This window comes from Ipomoea nil, unplaced genomic scaffold, assembly GCF_001879475.1.
Source record: "Ipomoea nil cultivar Tokyo-kokei standard unplaced genomic scaffold, Asagao_1.1 scaffold1834, whole genome shotgun sequence".
Lineage (NCBI taxonomy): Eukaryota > Viridiplantae > Streptophyta > Magnoliopsida > Solanales > Convolvulaceae > Ipomoea > Ipomoea nil.
Window position 1 is genome coordinate 2,496,386 of NW_017618262.1, and position 12,142 is coordinate 2,508,527.

A 12,142-nucleotide genomic window follows, 5' to 3' on the forward strand; every position below is an offset into this window, starting at 1 on the left:
CACCTTGTGATCAGATGATACGAAAGGTCACATGACCAAACACTGATGTTGACTCTTTGGACTGCACTAATTAGAGGAAATATAGAACAGATACTATATTGTATCAGATGGTATGAAAGGTCACATGATCAAATTCTGATATTGACTCTTTGGACTGCAGTAATTAGAGAAAGTATAGAACAGATACTACATTATAATAGAAGATTATGTGCATAGCATCTATACACTTTGCAGATGCACTTTGCATCTTGCCTCTTGCTCCTCTCCACACTATCTTTCTGTTCAGGTGGAGGAGATTTCTATAACAAAAATTATTTTTGCATGCAACGTTCAAAATTAGTTTTTTTTTTTTTTTTACTTTTTAATTGTAATTATATGTTGATAGTTTTATATTGTAGTTATCAATTCCCTTACACTCTCCATATACTCATCTTCAAAAAATCCCTAAATAGAGAAAAACATTTCCAACTTACTCAATTTGGATTTTTCACATAAGCATTCTGCAGGAATTTAAATAAGAGCAAAATCGTTAGAAAGTTTAGAATAGGAATTTGTAATGATGCATTAAAATGTAAGTTGCAGAAGCTGAACTACAGCATCTAATTAAAGGCTTTCCAGTTTCAAACTACTCCGTATAAGCAAAAAAAAAAAAAAAAAAAAAAAAAAAAAACCCAAAATAGAAATCTAAATCTCTTAGCCGACTACGTGTTCCTGTTCCATGAACCACTCTTCTTCTTCTTCTTCTTCAAGGTGCCACAGAAATACTCTGGATCTCCTTCTTGCTCTTCAACTTACTTCGTCTCTTGCTCTCGAAATCAAGTTTATCTAGGTCCTCCACAATTCCCAGGTAACCATACAGAATCTCCTCCATCTTGTCTGCCGAGGGGACTTGTTCGTGACTAACAACCGAGCTCCCGGTGCTATCATAACTAACTTGCCCGAACTCGGCCCTCCCATGTTTTGTCTCTGCATACAAGTTACCGAGTCTCTCTGCCTCCTGCAAACCAGAAAGAGTGGCAGCAAACTTGACCACCAGAACGCTCTGATTTCCTGGTTTCCCACGACACACCTTGCCTCCAAAACCCATATCTGAAATAGAAGCAGTTAATGATACAAGGTAAAACAAGTAAAAGAACCCAACCGAGACTCATTGCCAATGTTAAAGAAAACAAAGACAAGTTAAGTTAGTTAACACACATCCAATATGGCCATTGAACCAGCATGCACATAGTAATCCCTAGCTGACTAATTCCAAAGTAAATTATCTTGATCCTAAATAAGCAAATTTGCAGTTTAGTGGAGTTGACAGCACAAACCATTTCGCACCAAGGACATTTAGCATAATCAGAAGTAATATACTGAATCACACCGTGAGACAAACACTTCAAAAGGAATAATCCTTCAGGTCTGTCTGTCTCACATATAGAAAACAAAGCGCTTGAAGAAAAATATAACAGACCTCTGAGCTTAGCTTCCAGCTCTTCTACGGATACAACAAGACGTTCGTCTGGATTGCTGTTGGCTATGGTAATGTTATGAATGACAACAACAGGAGGCCAGATGATAAGGTCTTCCTTAAGAGCCAAGGTTTCATCTTCAGGCAGTACTTCGCAAACCCATGCAGAGTTGGGAGCCTCTGCACTCTTCCAACCCATCAACAAACACAGTGCTTTGTGAAAACCAAAATGCTGTGATCGGACACCAGCCTTTGAAGATGTTAATGCATGGATCACCAAACTTTCGACATCTCCAAATTCTTCAGAATCTCTGAAAAGCATTAAAGCAGAGGAAAATGAATATAACTTAAACTTTAAGGAACACCATAAAGAAATAAGTGTTAATACAAAGAAAGGATAAGCTTGTTGGTTAATACAGGACAATTAGTATGGGTTAATAGCTGAAACATGCAATGGCAAGAAATGTCATAACCTCCTATACCCCAGAGCCAATCACTTAAACAGAATACAATTATTTTAAAGTGAAAATGGAATATCACTTCTGGAAATCATATGGTCTATCTTAAAGTGCAAACCCATGATATTTTGGCTTCCCTTTTTCCATTTTTCACTACAAATATTAATGCAGATTTGCTGTTCCACCCTCAAGGGAAAACCTAAACCAAATCAGAGTTTGCCATCAAAGCAACTACGAAAGAGGAAAACTATTTTCTACTTTCTAGCAGTAGTCCTCTTCACCATTCTTCCAGTCAAAGTCATGCTCAAGCAATGTAAATAGGGTTCATCTAAAGGCAGACAACTCTTTTTACACCAAAGCAGTCAAATAGTCCCAAAGCTACCATAAAGATGAAAGCATATTGGTACATTCTCATAGAAACATGGATGATAAGTCACCAATCAGAAATTAGATTTCCTTTTTTCTTCTTATGCAGACAAACTTCTCCAAGCACACAGACAAAACAATTTCAATTATCAGATTGATCTCCCTTTTTCTCCACCACTGATAAAACCATTTCCACTGGTCCACTAGTCACCCTTGACTAAGCCAGAAAAGAGCAGTAAAAATCCATGTGGTGCAGTCAGAAGCTACATAGTTCGACCCAAAAAAAAAAAACTAACCAGATGACGATTACCATTAACATGATGAGACAAATCATGGAATACTTAATTTACCAGATCACAAAGTTAATTAACAAGTTGAATAAAAATAGAGGGTAATTGCTCCATCTATGAAAGCACTTCATGGTGTAAAAGAAAGACCTGCCACATATATTGCACTTTAAACAACTAGATGTTCCCTGATTCCTGTATTTTGTTCTTCTAGCTGGCGTCTCATTTAAGTGTTTGGCAAACTTGAAGAAAGCATTGTCAACCAATTGCTTAAAATCCTCTAAATTCTCTAGCGGTTCGCTCTTCTGCTGGGTAACACTACTTTCCAAATGATCATCCCTTTGATCAGGTAAACTTTCATCTAAATCATTAAGATCTTTAGACACCTTGTAGGAAGTGAGGTTTTTCAGCCATGGAAGAGTAGAATGACTCTTTCGAGGGGGAGGCCCTAGACGATGTTTCAATGAAGAATGCGTAGCATCAACACCTTTAGGATGTGGTCCCAACCGCTTCTTGATATCTCTAGTTCCATATTTACTAGTTTCGCTCAACCGACTTGCCATGGTTGTAGAAAGATTCCTATGACGCCCATGCTGAGTGGATATAGTAGACGTCCTTCTGTTCTTCCAATATTTGGAGCGATTAACCTTCAACTTTTTTGAAATAGTTACAGAATCTTTATCTCCCTCCAAATAAATATCAGCATTATCTCCTTGTCTATGAGCATTCCTTCCATTACTTGAAGAGGTAATTCCAAGATCACCACAAATGCTCAGTTTCCTATCTTTACCATGTTTCCTCTTGAGCCTACTGGTAGATGATTTAGGTAATATCTGGTTCTTTTCAATCAATCTTTGCTGAAGACTATCATTCATTTCATCTAAATGAGGATTATTATCTCTGTATAGTACGTCAGATCTTTCCTGAAAAGTGCATGGATGTTCATCCATCTCATTATTATGAAGCATGCAAGGACTTCTATGGCCCTTATATAGTACCCTCTCATAGTCAGGGTTATTAGCTTCATATTCCAAAATTTTCATTTCTTGCTCTCTTTTCTCCAGTGCACCACTTGCCCCAAAGTAACCCAATGTTGACTGCCCTTGTTTAGAAGGAATATAATCCCATCGCTTGCTCCCTATCATGTTCTCCTGGTGAGATAATTCATCATATTTAATAGGATCCATAAAACTTGCTCCTGAAGCATCCTGATGGTTGTACTCTTCACTAACACCCACATTCTTCCTATAAAATTCACTAGGTACAGTTTTGGTGCCATGAATGTCTGAATACATGCGACTGCCATGCCTTTCTTCAGTCTGGGCAAAGTATGACTGCAGATAAATCCCATTATCATCTACTTGCCCTTTAGGGGACCTGATACCCGAATTCTGACCACATCCCATAGGTTCACACAACCTTCCATCTGAAGGAATATGGATGTTTTCTCCAAATGAACTATCAATGCCATTTCTCACTGTAGTGGGTGACCTGTTGGTAAATGCGTTTAGGTGAGATGATGATGCCATGTAACTGGAATCATACTTTGAATGATGTAATGAATTCAGGGTGCTGGTCTCCAAATATGGATCTCTCAACCCTTGTCTCTCTGTTGGCAATTCATCTAAATTTAATGTGCCTTGCAAAGGATTCTGTTCTGCTCTATGAAGCTTCATACGGAAATTATGTGATCCCAATGCATAGCTACCAGCATCACCAAAGCCAGAACTTCTTGCTGGAACACCAATATCCGAAGGTTGTGGTTCATATGATGAACGAATCCTTCTATCAACTTCCAAAGGGACAGATCTACCGTCAGCTAGACCCAAGTATGGCCTCCCCTCATTACCTAGCTCACTACTCACTCTGGCACCACTAAACCCATGATCACCGGGGTCATCCAAAACATCAGATTTTCGGGGATCATCTAGATTACTGAACTGATATTTCAATGAAGTTGAGTCTCCTACATGTGTTGCCCCCGAGCCATCTCTAAATTCATATTTTCGTCTAGAATTTGGAGGCCCATCATGCCGCCCTCCATTTTGACCATCAGTTCCGTACGGTCTCAAACTTTGAGATTGCCCATACCATCTCTCTACTCCACCATAATTTGAAGAATCCACACCCTTCGGTTCACCAAAGTCCGGTCCACCATATATCTTTTCCATCCCCCTCCTTGACCTTTCAAGTTCATGGAAATACTCCCCGCGCCGCCCATCTGCTTCATTCACATTCCTATTGGGCACAAACTCACGGTTCTGACTCCTCATAGGTGACAAATAATTGCGAATGGGCAGTCTAGGTGCTGTTGAGTGCTTCTGATCTTGAGCACTTGATGACGGCGGTTGTGTGTAGCGGCGCTCCCGTGCCCTTGGTGGCGAGTACTGGCCCTCCCGCGCCCTTGGTGGCGAGTATTGGCCCTCCCGTGGCCTTGGTGGCGAGCACTGACGCTCCCGTGCCCTGGATGGCGAGTACTGGCGCTCCTGTGCCCTTGGTGGCGAGTACTGGCGCTCTCGCGCTCTGGTTGGTGAGTAATGACGCTCTTGTGCCCTGGGTGGCGAGTAACAGTGTTCCCGTGCCCTAGGGGGCAAGTAATCACGCTCGTGTAACCTTGGTGGGGAATAATCATGCTTCCGAGTTCGTGATGTGAGTGCATAACGATCACTTCTAGGTGAGAAACGCCGGTCTCTATCCCTTCGCGGAGGAGAGAACCCTCGATCGCGTCCCCTCAGCGCCACGCGAGGTGGAGACCTAGCCATTCTGTCTGCTCCAGCATATCTTCCTCCTCTAGACATACCTTCAGCTTCACTAATCTTAACCTCCACCAAACTTTCAAAACATCCAGCACTTCAATAAATTCATAAAATCATAAACAACCGCTCGAACACCACAGGGAACCAGAGAGTAACAGATCAAAACGTATTGCAAGCGTAGACTTCGAATGAAACAGAAAGTCAAACCTCGATTCAATCAAACACCTCCCCTGCTTAGTTACCTAAAATCTCCAATTCTTTCCTCTGATAAATCCACAACGTCAAACCATATTAACCCTAGATTATGCGGTTTAAGCAGACGATTCCAGAGAAATCGACAGATAAATATCTTTCACTGCAAAAATAGACGCTGCGTATTCAGGCACTCAGTTTCCAAACCTGCATAACAGAGAATGAACACCATGAACGAGACGACGCCATTGTTCCGCTCCAACAAAATCAATTTTGAGACTGAGAACAGGGAATTGCAGGTTTTTCGGAAGGAGTAACGGATTGAAATTGGGGAAGGAATCGGTTTTTGATTTGTACGGAGAATTTCCAAAACTAAAAAGAGGCAAGGATATTAGGATAGTCGGAGAAGGCGAAGCACGATTGCACGAAGGTATTTCCGTATTATTACACGTGACAACTTTGCACTGTTATGTCTCTATGCACGTGATGACGTGAACCGTATTCAAGCCTTAGGCCCATTTGGTCTAAAGCCCAATCTGAATCCAGAATTTTTTTTTTTGGAAAGTCTGAATCCAACATTATTTCATTGAAATCACTTCCCCTAGCCGTGGGCTACGAATCCTACGATTTGAGTAGGGTTGTTAGCGAACGGGGCAAATTATTGCATGGACCATGGTCCACATAAGTTGTGTGGACCATGGTCCAAAATGATATAGTTTTGCCTTAATATAATAAAAATTTGCTCATTGCTGGTTAATGGCGTTAAATTAGTCGTTTCTTCTTTCTTTGTTTCTTCTTTCCTTTCGCGTTTCTTCTTTCCTTTTGCTCTCACCAGTAGCGATTTCTCTCTGCGATTTTCATTGTTTTTCTCTGCGATTTCATTCGGACTACTCAATTTGTTTCTTCATTCAATTTTCGGATTGTGTTTTCGGAATACTCATCTTGGATCATGGATAGTATTGATGATACGGAAAACAGAGTAGATGCGATTGAGTTGGGGGATGATATTATTACAGGTTTTCACACTATTTTTATGCAATTTATGATTCGTTTTTTATTTTTCTTTTTATGCAATTTATGATTGTGTATTTTTTTTTTTTATGTATCGTAGGTGATTTGAATGTTGTGATTAATGTTGATTCAACTTATCCAATTGGTGTTGATTTTAGGCATATAAATCCAGGTTTGTGATTCATGTATTGCAGTGAATGTTGTGTGATTAGGGTTTGTTTAGTTGTTTGCATACTGTACATTATATATGTTCATATTGTACATTATTTTAATGCATAATGTACATTATTTTCATACATAATTTTCATTATATTTCAGTTGATGTCACTTTTGGGGATGCAGTTGATGAGAGCTTACCTAATGTAGTCAATGCAAGTTCTTCAAATGCTACTGATGAGAGTTCATCTATTCCAGGTTTTGTTATTAATTAGTATTATTAGTATTATTGTAATTATTTTAATGACTGGTAGTTTTGTACGAAAATGGTCATGTTGTAATGATTTGTAGTTTATTTGTTATTTTTCTTTGTGTTTATCTTATGTTACAATGAATTATTTTTGCCCCTAGGTATGCATCTCAAAATAGTTCAAATGATAATTGGTTGACATAATTTGCTGCAAATGTACATTATATTTGTCCTTAGTGTACATTATGTTTGCCCCTAGTGTACATTATTTTATATTGTTATTGTTTGTGTGCATCAGAATGAAAGTTCCTTTCAATCTGAAAATATATTTTTGTCCTTAGTGTACATTATTTTCCAATCTAGTGTACATTATTTTACTGTGTTGGTATTTAAGTGCATCAGATGTAATTTTCATTCAATCTGAAAATGTAGTTTATTTTTGTCCTTAGTATACATTATTTTTGTAATTTTCAGTTAATCAGGAGCTATTGGGGCTTTCAGTTCATTCAATTGAAGAAGCGTTTACTCTATATAATGATTATGCATTTAGGATGGGATTTAGTGTTAGAAAGGGGAAGCAATATTACTTTGCTGGTAGTCAGAATGTGAAGATTAAAAAGTTTCATTGTTCAAAGTTTGGTTTCAAATGCAAATCGGATAATTCTGTTACGTCTTACACAAGGGTAGACACACGTACGGGATGTCTTGCTTTTTGTCAATTTGATGTGGACCTTAATGGGAATTGGGTTGTGACAAAACATGTGAAGGAACACAATCATGAGCTGTGTCCATCTTCTAAAAGCTATATGCTAAGGTCACATCGAACCATTGGTATTGACCAATTATCCTATCTAAAAGACTTGAAAAGAAGTGGGGTTGCAGTGGCGGATGGCATCCGATTTTTGAAAAGACAATCTGGAGGGTCACCCTTTGTTGGATTTACACAAAGAGATGCATATAATAACTTGCTTACAGATTCAATAAAAAGTTTAGATGGCACTGATTCAAATTCATTAATCGACATATTTAGGCAGAGGCAAATCAATGAACTTGACTTTTTCTATGATTTTGAAGTGGATGATGATGCAAGATTGTGTAATTTTTTTTGGAGGGATGCAAGAATGAAAGAGGATTACGCGTTGTTTGGTGATTTGGTAGTACATGGTATGATTTGTGGTCCCTTTGTTGGCATGAATCATCATTGTATGAATATCATGTTTGGGTGTGAGTTTTTGTTGAATGAAAGGATTGAATCATTTGTTTGGCTTTTTAAGACATTTTTGCGAGCCATGGGTGGTAAGTTCCCACAAACGATCATGACGGATCAATGTGCTGCTATGTCTGCTGCAATTTCTCAAGTTTTTCCAAACACAAGGCACAGGTTGTGTATTTGGCATATTGGGGAAAATTCAAAAAAACACATCAAAGGATTACGAAATCAAAACGGTTTTGTAGAGTTATTCAACTTTCTGTTGAAGTACACTGATACGGAAGCTGAGTTTGAGTTTTATTGGACTAGGTATGTTTTATATTACATTTAACATTCTTCTCTACGTGTTTATAAAATCAAGTTACACAATTTTATGTTTTGTTAAGTATGGATTACATAGTAGTCATAAAATAATCATTTTTAGATATGTTTTAGAATTCCATGTTTGATGTGTTTGGAGTGATGCACTTTATTCTTTAATATTGTGATCTTTATGTTTAAAATTGGTTGTTGAGTTGAACACTGAGTTTGAATACAACCATCATTCAGTTCCTTGGCATAAGTTTCTGTTAATGTACATTATATTTGTCCTTAGTGTACATTATTTTTACCCATAGTGTACATTTTGTTACAGTTTTGGGTTTTGACTTCATCAGAATGAGAATTTTATTCAATCTGCAAATGTACATTTTATTTGTCCCTAGTGTACTTTATATTTTCCCCTAGTATACATTATTTTACACTGTTGGTTTTTAACTTCATCAGATTGAAAATTTCATGATGGTGACTGAATACAAGTGTCATGGAAATAGTTGGTTAGAAAAACTATATGATATTAGGGAGAAATGGTGTCCTGCATTTAACAAAGATTACTTTTCTGTAGGTATTCTATCTTCTCAAAGGAGTGAGACTACAAATCACTCAGTTTCAAGAAGATTATCCAAGACAGCTGGCTTGTGTGATTTCTACAATTCTTTTGCTAATGTAGTTCATGAATGGAGGAGTAAAGAGAGTGGGGAGGATTTGCGTTGTTCTCAAGGGGTGCCTACAATGGCTATGGATCATGTGAAACTTCTTTCACATGCTAGAGGTGTATACACTATTGAAGTTTATTATTTGTTTGAGGAACAATTTTTGAAAGGTGGTGCATGTCATCAAGAGATAGTGGTCAGCTGTGGTGATGAGTTGAAATATCATGTATGGCGTCCGGATATTGACATTATTCGGCATGAGGTTTGTTTTAACCCCAAGGATATGAAGATTTGTTGTAGTTGTAAGTTTTTTTTCTGAGATGGGGATCTTATGCTCACATTGTCTACGTATTCTCAACATTAACTGTGTTGGAACAATACCTGATCAATATATATGTCAAAGGTGGACAAAAAGAGTTGTTGAAGATAGGATCATGGACATTTCATCTGGTCCAAATATGTCTACTGTTGCATCTTCCGTTTGGGTTATACAAATGCGTAGGAAGTTCCAAAGATTAGTCATTTCAAGTCAAGATAACTACGAAGCTCGTGAAGTTTGTGAGACAGGTTTTGGTGATTTTAGAAGAAGGATTGAAGCTAAAGTTGGTCCCATTACTGTAGATGACTTTGAAACACCCTTACCAAGTGGTGTAATACAGAATCCTGTACGTAGAGGTGTGAAAGGAGAGCGTAACCGAAGGTTGGTTAGTACAATGCAAAAGAAGCATAATCAAGTTAGAGCTCGAAGGAATTATAGCAAGGCGGTTGAAGAAAACACGAAAGCTGCCGCCCAATCATCGGTTCAACAGGTTGTTTCGGAGATTGTTGGGAGTGGATATCTTGTTCATTCAAGTGGTAGTAGTAGTTCAAAGTGAAAATTTCATAATTTTACACTTTCAGTTTTTGACTTCATCAGAATGAAAATTTCATTCAATATGCAAATGTACATTTTTTTTATATACATAAAAGCTAAGTAATGCATTAGGTTTTTGTAACCTATTAAAAACTTTACATAATACTAGGAAATCAAATGCTATTAAAATTTTGATACTCAAAATAGGGTCATCACAGAAATATCTTTCCTAATTAGTTTTTGAAGCATAGTAACATATTAAAATTTACATGAGTTTTGTGACTGCATAATGCACTTGTCAACCAAAAAAATTTACATGAGTTTTGTGACTGCATAATGCACTTGTCAACCAAAAATTAACTTTCCCCTAACTATATCAACCTACTTCAAATCTGATGAACATATAAAGTCATTTTGCAACATATATTTTGCCTGCTTTCTTCAGCAATTCCTCTTTTTTCTCATTGATTTCCATCACTAATATGCATGCTGCATACTTTGCTCTCAATGATTTTAGGATATTGGCCTGCACATGTATTCACAAATAATTGGGAGTTAATATATATATATATATATATATATATATATATATATATATATATGTCAATTCTTTATAAGGAAAATATGATAAAAACAATGATACCTACATCTTGTTTTGTTCTGGTAAAACCTGTAGTCCAGTTTGGACCAACACCTTTGAAGGTTTCAAGGTGCCTCATACAATAGACTCCACAATCTATCACATTGTCAGAATTTCTCCAATGCATTTTCACAATCTCATGCTGGAATGCATTTTCCTTTGCCATTTTGCTAAGCAATGTTGTGATTTTTCTTTCTTTTAAGTAGCCTTTGAAGGCATTTATCTGCACAGTAGTTAATAAATTATAATCATTAAAGAACTAATATATATATAGCTTCAGCCCTAAAGGAAGGGCCAACACCTAACACTGTACTAAGTAGGGATCATGTGCAAATTGAGACCAAATAAAGGATTCATTGAAGCATGAAAGAACTGCAACTTACCAGCAATTTATCACAATTTTCATATTTTTTTTTCAAAGGTGTTAGTCTTTCCAAGGGTCCTGTTATCTATCACTTGAAGAAGTAGCTTCTTAAAATTGAGACAAAATGAAGTAGTGGTCATGGCGAAGAACAGCAAAGAACGCCTAATTTAGAATAGAGTTAACAAAACATTTAGAAAAGTAGAGAATAATCAATCACCAAAATGCCAAAATATTCAAATAAACTCATACCAAATCTGCGTCAGATATGTCCAAGTTGGAAACCATTCTAAGCTCGTGGTCTATTGCATCTTCATATTGCTTTTGTTTGGTCATATCTGGCACCCCAAGTCTATAAGGAGCAGCTGGATCAACTTGCATCTAGGAGAAAACAATATAAACAAAGATTAAAGAATGTATATTATATAGGAAAATAATTTCATGTAGGAGAAAACATAATGTACACTACTACTTACGAAGACATTTGTGGTGAAGTAGACGCATTTCGGTTCACTCATGCCACGGGTGAGATTTGTCATGTTCATCCTTATGCACCATACATCAACTATGCTCTTCTCCACCTTACCATCCCGCAAAGTTAGGAATTGGTCTCGTGCAATATAATTCCCGTCATATTTAAAGAGAAGTTCTCTGCAACAAATATACCCGTTAATACATATTAAAGATGAAAATTAGTATGTAATAGTTTCAAAGTTAGTTAATAGCATACTCTTTTCTGTGCTCCTCACAAGGCTCAATGAAAGCATAGTCAGATAAAAGCTTTTCTTTCTGAGTCACATCTAAAAGCTCTTTATTATACTTTGTCCAATACGGAGACCTATATTTTAATGGAAGATTTTTAAACTTTCTATGCTCTATTTTTCTGACTCGGACATCTTCAAGATCTAACTCGGATTCTTCAATGATACTGTAAAAAAATAGATTAATGACACACAAATATATGTATATATTCATGTGTATACAGTGAAACGATAGCAAAGTTAAATAATGTACATTATAGACAAAAATAATGTACTGTAGGGATAAAAATAATGTACAATTTCAGTATAACTTACTTATCCAACAATGTTTTCTCTTCAGCAGGTGGGGTAGGTGTTAGAAGATCAAATCTTGGTAGGGAGAATGCGCAAGAACTTGATGTTTCTTTGAATGCA

The 12,142-nt window shown here is 37.0% G+C and overlaps 1 protein-coding gene across 7 annotated transcripts; it reads right to left on the reverse strand.

Annotated features, from left to right (window-relative positions):
- Positions 1 to 529: 529 nt before the first annotated feature.
- On the reverse strand, positions 530 to 5,938 carry LOC109193097. Of its 7 annotated transcripts, none has more exons than XM_019343904.1 (4): positions 5,120 to 5,938; positions 2,718 to 5,089; positions 1,460 to 1,767; positions 530 to 1,089 (listed from the first exon to the last, which is right to left on the reverse strand). In XM_019343904.1, exons 1-4 carry the CDS (start codon positions 5,363 to 5,365, stop codon positions 746 to 748), a joined length of 3,270 nt encoding a protein of 1,089 aa, XP_019199449.1. In that variant the 5' UTR covers positions 5,366 to 5,938; the 3' UTR covers positions 530 to 745. The 7 variants fall into 7 exon arrangements, with proteins under 7 accessions (XP_019199449.1, XP_019199455.1, XP_019199450.1 ...); XM_019343910.1 differs by having other exon boundaries at positions 2,718 to 4,959; positions 5,110 to 5,938; XM_019343905.1 differs by having other exon boundaries at positions 2,718 to 5,079; positions 5,110 to 5,938.
- Between the last annotated feature and the right edge of the window lie 6,204 nt (positions 5,939 to 12,142).

Bases quoted from the DNA above. Each gene is read 5' to 3' on its own strand.
- LOC109193097 (XM_019343903.1), bottom strand. From the start codon at position 5,365: ATGTCTAGAGGAGGAAGATATGCTGGAGCAGACAGAATGGCTAGGTCT. The intron at 1,768-2,717 runs GTCTTTCTTTTA...AATGCTTTTCAG, and splicing joins AAGTGCAATATATGTGGCAG to AGATTCTGAAGAATTTGGAG. The intron at 1,090-1,459 runs GTCTGTTATATT...CTTCTATTTCAG, and splicing joins GCTGGAAGCTAAGCTCAGAG to ATATGGGTTTTGGAGGCAAG.